Source organism: Eumetopias jubatus, unplaced genomic scaffold (genome assembly GCF_037043125.1).
Source record: "Eumetopias jubatus isolate StellerSeaLion01/CBP00866 unplaced genomic scaffold, mEumJub1_p1.0 scaffold_17, whole genome shotgun sequence".
In the NCBI taxonomy this organism is placed as follows: Eukaryota; Metazoa; Chordata; class Mammalia; order Carnivora; family Otariidae; genus Eumetopias; species Eumetopias jubatus.
This window is the reverse complement of record NW_028274823.1, coordinates 33913179-33927082: the sequence shown is the minus strand read 5'-3', so window position 1 is coordinate 33927082 and position 13904 is coordinate 33913179. Positions and strand designations below refer to the sequence as shown.

Genomic DNA, 13904 nt, shown 5'->3' with positions numbered 1-13904 from the left:
ATTTGCCTTGTAAGATAACACTTTCACAGGTTCCAGGGATTAGGATGTGGATGTCTTCCTGGGCATGTTATTCTGCCTGCCACAGGCTCTATCCTCATGGAATTTATACTCCAAAAAATCAAATAGGGGATTACTGTAGATTTTGTAAAGAGCACTCAGAAGAAGCCAGAGAAGTAGGAGGAGAACAAAGAAATACTGGATCACAGAAGCAAAGGGAATTCTAAGAGTGTAGAAAGTGCCCGTTGGGTTTTCCAAGTTATTGGTTATCCTGACAAGAGGAATTTCAAGATCTGCTAGTAATGGAGTGGGAATCCAAACTGACATACTGAAAATAAAAATCTCAAAGGGAGCTGAGAAAGTAGAAATAGTGATTGTAGGCAAACCTTCAAAATATTTGGATGGGAAAAAGAGACAGTGGTTTCATTTTAAATACTGTTAGTGTTGTTTTTGGGTAAGTGTATTATGCAAATCTCTACCAGAAGTAAGTGCCTGATGAAGTTTCTTTAAAGAATGAGCAGGAGTTCCATATAATTTATCTGCTCAGAAATGTACAACAGTTGTCCATAACTCACAAGCAAGCATCTGTGTAGCTGAGCTTTTTCCTCAAGGCTTTCCACTGTTTGTAACTGCATCCTGCTTAAGTTCTACCAGTATAAAGATTGTGCTCCAGTTGGGCTGGTCATGTGTGTCTTTGCTCATATTTCTTTCTTTCTTGGGAAGGTTTTTTTCTTATTTCTTTGTCCTGCTTTTCCAGGAACCCAGCCTTCCTGTCCACCCTCCCACCACCTCTTCTGTCTTAGAACTTAGCACTTCTTAGATATTTCTTTTATTCTTGGTTCCTCACTTTCTACCTCAGACAGATGTGCTGTGACAATGAAAACAGTCACCAGATTTTCACTATCCTCTACTTTGAAAGACTTCAGATTGAGAGAAAAATCAAAGCGAGATTAGTACACGGAGATAGGCTTTTGTAGCAAGTAAAAGCTGATACTTTCTTTTTTTCCAAAAATTTCCCTAATTCTTTTTAAACCACAGCACATGAACAAGAAATTTAAGATTAGGGAGATTTCATAGTTTTTGGCAGGTCCTCTGTATTTACTTTCATTGACAAATAAAAAGAAAACTTGATTAATTCTACTTTAATATCACCTAATAAGTTTTAAGCAATACAATAATATAAACTGTTCAGAAGTATTGTAAGCACATTTTGATTAATTTCTTTTCTCTTTGAAGGTCCAAGGGATGTCCTTCATAGCAGCAGTTCTCATTCTCAATTTGGAAGAGGCAGATGCCTTCATTGCATTTGCAAACCTCCTCAATAAGCCTTGCCAGTTGGCCTTTTTTCGTGTGGATCACAGCATGGTATGAACATTTGGAAGGAATCGTGTTTTCCTTTGACTGTCAGTTTCTATAGTCTGAATGCTCTTTTAGAGTGAAAAGCAGTAATTAGAAGACCAAACTGATCTAAAATAAGTTTTTCATTGAACTATAGTTTTACAAATGCTTGATGAAAAGACTTAGAAAGAAGTGCTAAGCAAGATTTTCTTTTAATTTTATTAAGGATTTAATTTCTCTATTTCTAAAGTATACTCTCTAATAACTTTATTGATATTTCTATCTTTAGATGTTGAAATATTTTGCAACATTTGAAGTATTTTTTGAAGAAAACCTCTCCAAACTATTTCTTCATTTCAAATCTTATAGTCTTACACCAGACATATACTTGATAGACTGGTAAGTCATAACATAAATAAAATACAATTAAAAGAAAAACTTCTTGTGTATTTTAGGAACTAGAGTAAATCTCACGCACATGATTATACATATAAAAACTCCTTCCCTTACAAAGAGAGAAACTCTGACATTTTTGTGGGGAGGCATTTGATTAAGAACATGGACTCTGGGCTAAAACCAGAATCCCTCAATTTGTGTTTTAGTTTCTTATCTATAAAATGGGAATAATATCTGTATCTTGGGTTGCAGTGAGAGTGTTTTACTTGACTTACCTCCTTCAGTGCCTGCATGCTACACTCTCAGGGGAGAGAGCCATTTCTTTATCATTCTTAACACACAAGAGCTTATGATAGTTATGATAGTGTTTTTTTGTTTTGTTTTGTTTTGTTTTTACCGAGGGCTTTGTGTTTTTCAAGGCTTTATCATGCTTTTTGACAGAGGAATGATGCCTTATTTAGGTGCTAGTGTCTTTTTTCAACATTGCAATTACAACTCTTCCTTGCTGAGGAGTCTTGTGAGCCATCACCAGTTGATTATACAATGGTGGGGTGGTGAATTTTGCCAAAGGGATGGAGCAGTTATCTTAAGATAGGTTGTTAAGAGTACATATGAAACATTCAAACCTTAAATCCCAGTCATCAATTCAGTGGATTTCGTGAAAATACTAAGTTTCCATATAGAAAAATAATTAATGGCCTTGATCAAATATGCTATATTCCCAGTTGTTTGGGGCTTCTTTTATTTAAGCTTTTTTTTTTTCCACCTGGAAAATGATTTATAATTTTTTTCTTTAAATTTTTTATTGTTATGTTAATCACCATACATTACATCATTAGTTTGTGATGTAGTGTTCCATGATTCATTGTGCATAACACCCAGTGCTCCACGCAGAACATGCCCTTTTTAATACCCATCACCAGGCTAACCCATCCCCCCATCCCCCTCCCCTCTAGAACCCTCGGTTTTATTTAAGCTTTTTAAAAAACTTAGTTATATTTCAGTGTGTTCTTTATTCCCCCAGTGCAAAAAAGGTGGTTTTATTAAAGCATGGGGACAAGACACAAGGGTAGAAAGAGCTGCCTCAATGTATATTCTTTTCTATTTCCACTAGGAACATTAAGAGTTCTTCTGGGAAGGCCCCAAGATAATGGGGAGAAGAAAGGTTTTATGTTATGAGACCCAGAAGCCCAAGGTCAAATACTAAATCTGTAGAGAAAGGGGAAAAATACTCAATTGTCAGTCTTGAGGAGTGTGAACATAAGGCAAACCAGTATCACAGTTGGTAATAGGGAGCAGAATGTAACTAATAGTACTGTGCACGTCCTAGGCACTGCTGGTACCTGCTGTCATTTTGAGCAATGAATTACTATTCTCTGTACTACCAGGGGTGTGCTTTTATTATGCAATTAAATACGTGTTTATAATTTAAGAAATAGACATGGATTTTTGTTTCATTGCCTTTGTTGAACTTACTACATACAAATCCCAGAATCATGCAAGAAAAAAGAGGAATAAATAAGTGGCAGTGCTAAAGGTTAGGGGTAGGGAGGAGGGGGGCAAAGAGCGTTTAGTTCCCTTCCTCAAGTTTCATCAGCACTGCCTCAAATAAACACAGTCTTTGTAAAGAAAAATGTGTACTTTGGGAGCACCTGGCTCAATCAGTAGGGCATGCAACTCTTGACCTCAGGGTTGTAAGCTTGAACCCCACATTGGGTGTAGAGATTACTTAAAAAAAAAAAAAAAAAGGTGTGCTTTGCCAAGGCAACTTCAAGAGAAGTTCTTTAGCACCTACTGTCCCTATTTCCCCAACCAGAATGCCACCCTAAAGCACCACTGGATAAAGAATGACATGATCAGACATTGTCAGAAAAGATGGGAAAAACCATTTTGGTGATTCTGTTGGAGCTATACATGCTCCAAAAGAAGTAGTAAGTAAAGTTTGGTAAAGGGGAAAAAAACCAGTAGATGTTTGTGGTAGGAGAAAAGAGAGAAGTCAGATTATGATTTTTTTATTTAGGTTACTAAAAGGTGATACTTGGATTCCTCATACAATAAGTAACTTTTATTGAGCCTTTCTTATGTGCCAGGCACTGTTCTGAATACATTTGTTCCTTTAATTTTCAAAACAATCCTGAGAGGTAGGTAATGTTATTCTTTGTTTACTAATGAGGAAACGGAGGCACAGCAAGGGTGGATATCTTGCTCAAGGTAACATCACTAATGTCAAACTCAGACATTCTGGTTTCAGAGCCCATCCCCTTAACCACTAGGTGTTTTTGCCACTCTTAATTTGTATTAGGACATGTCTCTGTGGAAGGTTGTAAATTACTTTTACTTACTTTCCTACTATTCAAATTCTTTGAAGCAAGGAGTCATATCTTATTTATCTTTTTATCCCTAATTAAGCACTGTTCTTTTTATAGAGAGATGATTAATAAGTGAATGAATAAATGAATGAAAAATTTCAATGACTATTTTCTCCCTAATTTTAGGATCTTCACACTATATAGCAAATCACTACCACTTGATCTGGCCTGTCGAGTCTGGGATGTATTTTGCAGAGATGGGGAGGAATTTTTATTTAGGACTGGATTAGGAATCCTCCGATTATATGAAGATATTCTCCTACAAATGGACTTTATTCATATAGCACAGTTTCTAACTAAATTGCCAGAAGATATCACATCAGAAAAGCTGTTCAGCTGTATTGCAGCCATTCAGATGCAGAATAGCACCAGAAAATGGACTCAGGTAGAGTGACCTTTTCCTACTTCTTCTAATGGATGTGTTAAAACAATCAGTTGACTTCTTACAAAAAAATTTATTTCTCAAATGGTAGTGCTTAATTAAAAAACAGCAAAAAATAATTTTTGACTTTGAAAAGGTAAGAGTTTAAAGCAGATTGCACCTCTCTCAGCTATACAAACCTATGGTTTTATTTTTATGTAAGTCCAGTAACTTTGGTTTGTTTTTTTCGTTCTTTTTTTTTACTTTGGTATTTCAAATAGACAACAATTGTATCAGTCACATACTGGATGGCTAAGTTGGTTAGACATCTGACTGGGTGGGTGGCTCAGTTGGTTAGACGTCCAACTCTTGGTCTCTGCTCAGGTCTTGATCCCAGGGTCATGAGTTCAGGCCCCATGCTGGGCTCTACTCTAGCATGGATCCTACTTAAATAAAAACAAAAACCACCTACCTTATGCTAAGTATTTGCAATAGAAAGAATATAATGCATGATCCTGGCTTTTTAGATGCTTAGTCCTGTTAGGGAAGCAAATATTGGCAGTCTAAGTTAAGTGCCATAAAAGCATTATCACTTGCTCCTTGAATGATAGACAGTAGGCATCATAAGCTCACAGTTTTATTGCTTATGAAAATGAAATGTAAGAATATGGATCCAGAAAATGTTCTGTTACCAAATAGTAATTTCAGAATATTTGGCAAGTGATGAAAACTGAAATCTAATTATATACCATAAAATTGGGCTGAAACGAACAAGAGGATTTAAGAATAGCAGTCTTCCAGAGGACTTCCAGAGGAGTTAAAGATACTAAAGCTTTTTCATATTAATAAACTATAGTTACTTCAATCTCTTTAATCTATGTGGTAGTTAATTTTGAGGATTAATCTTTCCTTTATATAATTTCCAGGTCTTTGCATCTGTAATGAAGGATATTAAAGAAGGAGACAAGAATAATAGTCCTGCTCTGAAAAGCTAATCTTCAAAATTAACAGACTAATTGAAACATAAATAATGTGGTTTTGATAAAAGTTTTTCGTTTCCTATGTAAAAAGCATGGAAGAAAATGTTGGCGAAATCTAAAAGAATCAAGACATGGGAAACCGCTGATTTTGAATTCCATGGCTGAAGTAAATGAAATGAGTAACCGATTGACAGTATTAATAAAAAAGTATTTTGTAGGGAGAGCCATTTTACAAAAGGGGAAAGTTTAAATGGCTAGTTCATACTCCATAATTTGGAGTGGAACAGTTTAATGCAATAAACTTTTTTAACAGCTTTGGAGATTATTCAAATTTTTACATCTTTTCTTTTTTTAACAATTACCATAAAAGCACTTTGGAGGTCAGAGCAGGATTGTTAAATACTACTTTAACTTCCAAAATACTATTTGAAATAAACACCTTAATACAAATATTATCTCCAGTTCCAACCTTTTGAAGATATTAGAGACCAAGAGAAAGCAAGTTTGATTGTAAATTATTTAAGTTGCTGAAGTTGTTGCCTTCATTCACAGGTTGGGGCAAATTTGGGTTTTCTGGGAACTGGAAATACTGGTGGGAGCTTGTTTCACATTTGTTTAGGTGTTTTTCCACAGTATCATGTCTGTTTGTTTTTGAAGGAAAATTGTTTCTTAAGTAATTCCTATCACTCAAAGAATTTCAGCCTTTCTGTTTCTAGTCTGAGGAGTTATTCATCTAGTAATTTAAGGAAGCTAACTGGTAGAAGGAAAGTTCTTTGCACTTTAGTGGACTGAAGACTTGATTTTGGAAGTAAGTCCATATATATAAATGAGATTTTTCACTGGTAAGAGTAAAACATATGAATTCTGAGAGTTCTGAAATAGCATGCTACTTGGCAAGACTTTAAACTTTTTAGTTAAAATTCCTTCACTGTCTGTAGAAACAAAATTTAATTCTAGTTTTAAATTTGAAATCTTAATATGTAGCCAAGTCTATGACTTGTAAAACACTGTGCATAATTTTCTAATCAATGGAAATAAGCATAAAAGAAAAAGATAAAATTAACTTTTTTCTAATGAGTCTAACTTTGATGGTATAGTGGATAAAAAAATTAATTATTGGTAAATCAATATGAAATTTATTATAACATGTTTAATCCTTGAACCTAAAATAAATCACTTGAGTATTGTAAGTGATATCTCTATAATGTGCTCTTTGGTTAATAATTAGATGTACAGTGTGCTTTTATGTTTGCAGTTTGGTTTAAAACAACACTTGAGCATACTATTTCTGTTAGTGGTATATAGTCTTCAAACTAACAAGCCTGACAACCTTGTTAGTTCAGTGACTGCCTCTGTAGGACTGTGGGACCAGATGGTGTCCATATATTTTTACCCCATGGGTCATTCTAGCCTAGGGACCACTAGTGGAACCCTCAGCAGTTAACTCCTATCTTAGGAGCTTACTTAGTGGAAACTGGTATTGTAATAAATATTGAGGGAGTACCCAGGGTCTTAATAGGTTTTAGAGTGACATTTTAACTCTGGTAACTACTTCCTTGATATTGGTGACCCTGATCAGAGGGAATGTAATCCCTGGCAGTAATCTCATTGAAGTTATATTACCTGCTTAAATTTAATCTTAACTTGTGCGTATTTGTTTCCTGAGTTTGACCTGAATTACTGTATTTCTTTTTCTCATTTTTATTATTGTACAGTTTCTTTACCTTTCAAATATAAATGTGTATATAAAATGTAAATACAAGGAATTCACTAAAAACCACTATTAATAATTACTGTGTAAATAAAACTTGTAAGCAGAGTAATTACTTGAAATGAGTCTTCATTACTTCGGGGATAACTGGTTCATTTAACAACATTTGGACGAAAAAAAAGGAATTTTTTCCCCCCAGTTTCTCTTCCAAGGGATATTCTAGTCCTTCAGCCTCTTGAGACTCTCAATACTGGCAGCTCAAATATTACCCTGCATCTTCCTTTGAACCTCCTCTACAGGCAGTATAGGGTTATATAACACGGTCAGTGTATGACAGGAGTTTTTTTGGTTAAAGTATATTTTCAATTAAAAAATAAGTTTTCCTAAAATCTTCAAGATTATGTGAAATTTAATATGTATAATATGTTTCATTAGTCTGTTTTATATAAATATAAGTATATATATAATTTCTTACTTCATTGTCCTTTCAGCCCAGGTATACATTGTATTATTTAAGTGCTACTTAGAAGATCCAAGTAACGAGCGTAGTTTTCTAAAAGTCGTAGAACATAATCATAATTTTTGCTGATTTATTTTGTAGTGATGATCTTAATATGATGTTATTGGTTTGGGTATGTTTGTTTGGTTTTACAAAAGTTAGGTAGCATTTGCAAAAGGGCATTGAGATTTTCAAGCCTCTGACTTCAGGATAATAGCTTTCATTGTAGCTTAGGAATTGATGCTATTTTTATCTAGAGCAGTCAACGTTTTAGAGTCTATACTATTGGAGGGTATAATTCTAAAGCATATAATCATGGAATAATTTATATTCATAATGCAATATGGTTTGATTTTTCTTATTTTTGATTGGATAAAACTATTTTATATTCTATGAGCATATATGGGTGTAAAAGAGGCAGAAAAAACCATGTGACAAAATAGTATTCGGAAATCAACTTTTAATTTGCCATGACTAGTTGACATAAACAGTGTCAGAAAACAAAGTCTTACCTCTGGGGAAAAGTGATTTTTGTATCAAATTCATATTATTTTGATGTTGTCAAAGCAGTGTCCAAAATATGAATTCCCAGATGTAGTAAAACTTCATTAGAACTGCACTGCTTCACAACATGTGAAAACAAAAATTAAAATAGAAGATTTTAGGGAAACTAGTGACTTCAGAGAGAGAAGAAAACCTGGCCCTTTAAAAATATTGTTTGTTTACTAACAGTGTAATTGCAGTAGAAGTGAATTACTTGGTACTTTGAATGGAAGTAGGAACGTTTGCTAAGCCCTGCTAAACACTGCCTCTTAATATTTTGATAGGCTAAATAAAATTGCAAGACTTAAGAAGTTAGCAAAATTGCTTTTCTTTCCAAATATTCTACCATTCATATTTATCTTCCCTCAGTTCCAATTAGTAAGGTTTTACTGTTTTCATTTCATTCTGTGGGTTGGGTTTATTTTCTAATAAATACCAGAAAGAAGTTTTGACTTTTAAAACAATTGCATTACAGGGCGCCTGGGTGGTTCAGTTGGTTGGGCCACTGCCTTCGGCTCAGGTCATGATCCTGGAGTCCCGGGATCGAGTCCCGCATTGGGCTCCCTGCTCGGCGGGGAGTCTGCTTCTCCCTCTGACCCTCTCCCCTCTCATGCTCTCTCTCTATCTCATTCTCTCTCTCAAATAAATAAATAAAATCTTTAAAAAAAAAAAAACAATTGCATTACAAAGTGTTTTATTTGTTGAACATTTACATAAGCAGTACTTTCATGATTTTATTTAAAAATGACTTGTAGGGCACCTGGGTGGCTCAGTTGGTTAAGTGACTGCCTTCGGCTCAGGTCATGATCCTGGAGTCCTGGGATCGAGTCCTGCGTCGGGCTCCCTGCTCAGCGGGGAGTCTGCTTTTCCCTCTGACCCTCCCCCCTCTCATGTGTGCTCTCTCTCTCTCTCATTCTTTCTCTCAAATAAAAAATCTTAAAAAAATAAATAAAATAAATAAAAATGACTTGTACTATTGCATTGTATTTGGAAAATCATTTTTATAATAAAAATGTAAATGTAAGCTAACAGATTTGAAAAAGTATATAAAATTGACAACAATATTGTATATATGTTCTCATTTTTCATCTTCAGGCAGAATAGTATACATAATGGTATTATAAAAGCAGAAAGTGAAGCTTCACTTTTTCCCATTCTAGGCAATATTGATAATCAATATTGTAAGTAAATGATGTATTTTGATTGTTACATAAATCCCAAGGCTTTTAATTTTAGCATCTATATTAAGAAACTTTGAAAAGGAAGTAGTGACTTGATTAAAACCTTGTAGATTATATGTAGGGTGCCTGTGTTTGGACTTTGAAAGTGAGAAGAAAAATTGGAAAGTGTTTGAATGGTAGGGTTTGTTCTATTCCTAAAGTAAACCAAGTGATTTTTATATAAATTTTAGTGTAGAAAGGGAATTTCTCCTTGTTATATTTCTTCTGATTTAATTTTTAAGGGCATTTATGTGAGCCCTGGAAAAGTAAACAGTTCTTACAAATTTTTAATTAGACTACATGTTTTAGTCTTTTTTTTTTAAAGATTTTATTTATTTATATGAGAGAGAGCAAGCACAAGCAGTGGGGAGGAGTAGAAGGAGAGGGAGAAGCAGGCTCCCCGCTGAGCAGGGAGCCTGATGTGGGACTCAATCCCAGGACCCTGGGATCATGACCTGAGCCAAAGGCAGACGCTTAACCGACTGAGCCACCCAGGCGCCCCTGTTTTACTCTTTTTAAAAAATGCAAATCAAGGGGGTGCCTAGGTGGCTCAGTCAGTTAAATGTCTGCCTTTGGCTCAGGTCATGATCCCAGAGTCCTGGGATTGAGCCCCACATTGGGCTCCCTGCTCACTGGAGAGCCTGCTTCTCTCTCTCCCTCTGCCGTTCCCCCTGCTTGTGCTCTCTCTCTCTGTGTCAAATAAATTTAAAAAATGCAAATGAAATTCCATCATTTCCTTTTTTAAGACCCTTTAGTGGCATTCCTAATAATAACAATCCAAACTCTTTTACCCAGGTCCTATCTGCTCTGGTCTCTGCCCTTCTCTACAATTTCAACCACCACTCAACCTTACTAACTCTACTGCAGACCTCTGGATCTCTTGCCATTTCTCAATCCGCCAACATCCTATCTGCCTAATATCTAAGGGCTTTTACTCTTACTGTTTCCTCTGAAATGCTCTTTACCTAGGTCTTTGTATGGCTTATGTTCTTTTCATTCAGGTCCCTGCTTCACATCACCTCCTCAGAGGTGGACCTTTCTGTAAATATCCATCCTCTATCATTCTCATGACCTTATTCTGCTTCATATTTTTTTCTAGTGTCTTTCACTTATCACTACTTGACATTGTTTTATGTTTGTTATTTCCACTACAGTGTAAACTCAGGTCAGAAACATTGTCTTTGTTTACCACTGAATTGGTAGTATGCAAAGTAGTGCTTGGCACTAGTCATGATGGATATGGATGAATAGAATGTTTTTATTTTAGTCCATCCGTCAGTGAACTTACCTTTCATTTAAAATATATGTTCGATTATGCATGTAGCTAGAAACCCAACTCATAATATTTCTGGTTCATTCAGAAAGAAAGTTCAGCATTTAAATGTTGGGTAGAAGAGAGTGAACTAATAGATGTCAGAAATAGGAGTATCAGCAGACTGTCGGGGTCAGAAAAAACAGGAGACAAGCATGTTTCTGTAAAGGAGTGATTGTGTTAGTGTACGGTGGCAGTGAGGTTGAGATGAAGACTGAGACATGCCCATTAAATTTAGCAATGTGTAGATCATTGATTTCTCTAGTTAGTTTGGTGTATGTTGAGTGTAGCAGCCAGACAAATGGTTGAAGAATCAGTGGGAGGCAAGGAAATAAGATTGCTAGGGTAATAATTCTGACGTTATCTGTAAAGGGAAAGAGAAAGCAGATAGTAAATAGCTGGTGGGGGAGAAAGGAGGTTGCCTCTCCTTTTTTTAAGATGGGAGTGAATTAAGTATTTAAATATTAATGGAAGATATTCAGTAGAGGTTTAAGAAATAGAGAATGGGGTAATATGTAATCTAAGATTCCTGAACAGGCTGCAGGGAAATGGATGCAGAGCATGACATAAGGGAAAGTGGAAAAGGTGTTCAGATGAAGGTAGGTTTGTAAATTTGGTGTTTGGAATCTGAAAGGAGAATTCTGACTGTAGCTATTATTTACTTTGGGAGGTAGGCAGGAAGTGGAGCCATCTATTGTAGGCAAGAGGGAACATGGTTTTTTGATTTGGGTTCCCCCCGCCCACTTCTATGACTGGGTGGATATGTGAAACCATTAATATGAAAGGGATTTCTGAGAGAGGAAAACATTTTATGTGGGTGGGGAAAAATAATGACTGTAACATCTTAGAAGTAAATATCGGTGCTTCATCTGGACAGTCTGCTTCTGACTTTTGTATCCCACCCTCCCCTGCCAACTCTGCTCCAATCATACTGGCCACCTTCTAATACTCAAACATGCCCGAGCTTATTCTTGCCTTAGTCTCTTTGCACTAGCAATAGCTGCTTCTTGGACTTCAATGAGGGGTTCAGAACAAGGCTCCCCAGAATGTGCCTATTTTACATGCTGATTATTTTGAGCTGAAGACATGTAAGGCCCAAAAGCCTCAAGAAGAGTTTTTTAGGTTCCCCCTCAACTGCCTGAAAGAATTTAGGTAGAGGGCCTGGTCCAGGAAGAGAAATATCACCAAAGATAGTTATAATAAAGAATATGGACTAGATATGGTGAGCTGGTAAGCTGGGTAGGGCCTGTTTGTTCAAAGTTTTCTCTGTGTCCATTTCCCTATGCATGGCCTGGGGAACATTTGTTTACCAAACATTTGTTCCTCACATTTTCGTGCATATTGTCTTCCTTCCCTTTGAAGTCCCAGATCCCAACCCCTTCTTTGTACCTCAAATGGCATATAAGCTTCAATTGCCTGACTGTTGGGGAAACTCTTGTTTTCATTGTGGGGTTCCTGTATGTATGTAAGTAATTAAATTTGGTTCTCTTTTGTTAATCTGTCATAAGTCAATTTTTTTTTTTTTAAGATTTTATTTATTCATGAGAGACAGAGGGAGAGAGAGAGAGGGAGAAGCAGGCTCCCAAGGAGCAGGGAGCCCGATGCGGGACTCGATCCCAGGACCCTGGGATCATGACCTGAGCCGAAGGCAGATGCTTAACCATCTGAGCCACCCAGGCGCCCTGTCATAAGTCAGTTTGATTAATAGCCCAGATAAAAGAACCTAGAGAGGTAGAGGAAAAATTTTTCTTCCCCTACAGTTGGCTACCACAAAGGGAAAAACTTCTCTGGCTGGACAGTGCTCACTCTGAGGCTGCTACAGCTGAGAAATCCTGGGACCTCTGAAAAAAATCTGGCAGAAGGTAAGAATTCTTACCTCATCAGTCTCCCAGATCTTTGCCTGCAGGGTCTGGTGGAAGCAAGAGTCCTTTCTTTTCCTTTTCTAAATTTAGATTAACAGGAAGAAATATTTATGGAGCTAGTTCCTTGGATATAGCAACTCTGGTAAAGATTTATTATGAGTACTCTTGATTTTTTTATTGATCCTTTTCCTCCCAGAAAGGGTCACTGTTTTTCTTTGTCTCTATCTGTCTCTGGCATAGGCCCTATAAGTCAGCTGTTCAAGCCAACCTTACAGACTAGCAAGTTCACAGTCCTCACCGGACCAGCGTCTGTGTAGACAAACTTTGTTGTGGTCTAATGGGTACATGAGATAAAGCCTCTTGCTAAGGGACATCTATGAAGCCAAAGCTGCAAAATTGGTGGGCATGGGTCGAGCACTTAAGAGCTGTTAGAGTGCTCACCACCTAACTCAAAGACACATGTGTTAGGATAAGTTGGTCAACCTCAAGAAAATACCCATGCAACAAGGAACACACCACACAATCCCCAACCCAGCACACATCCTCCTTAGGTATTAGTTTAGCTCCAAGATACCCAAGGATTAACGAAAGCTGTTAATGTGCGTATGAGAAAAACCAGATGGAAGTTTTCCTTTTGTCTTACTCTATGTCTTTGTTTTTTTAAAGATTTTATTTATTTATTTGACAAGAAAGAGATAATGAGAGCAGGAACACAAGCAGGGGGAGTAGGAGAGGGAGAAGCAGGCTTCCCGCCAAGCAGGGAGCCCAATGCAGGGCTTGATCCCAGGTCCCTGGGATCATGACCTGAGCCGAAGGCAGATGCTTAATGACTGAGCCACCCAGGCACCCCTGTCTTATTCTATGTCTTGAAAGCTTGGCTTTGTGACTAGTGAGAATATTGTCTCTGGTCTTGGACAACTGGAAGGTGCACGTACCAATGTGCATCTTGGTGGCCAGTTGAATCGCCTGTGGTTCCCAGTCACAAAGTCACAAGCGGCATTCTCTTCATCTGACTGTGCCAGCTTCAGGGGAGCTTATCATAAGGGGCTTTTGTCATCTCGATCTTCATTGTTTTGTTGGTGCTGGAAAAAATCCCATTCCACTAGTGTCTGCCCCGTGTCACAGATTAGTGGGTTTAATAACTGGAGGCAACCAAGACATTGTTTTCTCTGCACAATTCTTAAACGTCTATAACCCTGTGATGAGGGGCTTTACTTTCCTAGACTATCTTTGGAGTGAACTTTTTGGATCATGGGGGCTGCATCTAATGCACCCACTCCAGGGATGCCTGTTGTGTTCATGGTAAAAATTTATTC

General features: G+C 36.9%; 1 protein-coding gene across 1 annotated transcript in view; it reads left to right on the top strand.

Moving 5' to 3' along the window:
• TBC1D12 (TBC1 domain family member 12) overlaps window positions 1-6377 on the top strand; it is a 96567-nt gene extending 90190 nt beyond the window's left edge. The window contains exons 10-13 of the mRNA XM_028098931.2: window positions 1234-1362; window positions 1625-1734; window positions 4227-4485; window positions 5388-6377. Of these exons, the coding sequence (XP_027954732.2) occupies window positions 1234-1362; window positions 1625-1734; window positions 4227-4485; window positions 5388-5456 (567 nt within the window). The 3' untranslated portion in view covers window positions 5457-6377. The remainder of the gene's footprint in view (window positions 1-1233; window positions 1363-1624; window positions 1735-4226; window positions 4486-5387) is intronic.
• Window positions 6378-13904: the final 7527 nt, after the last annotated feature.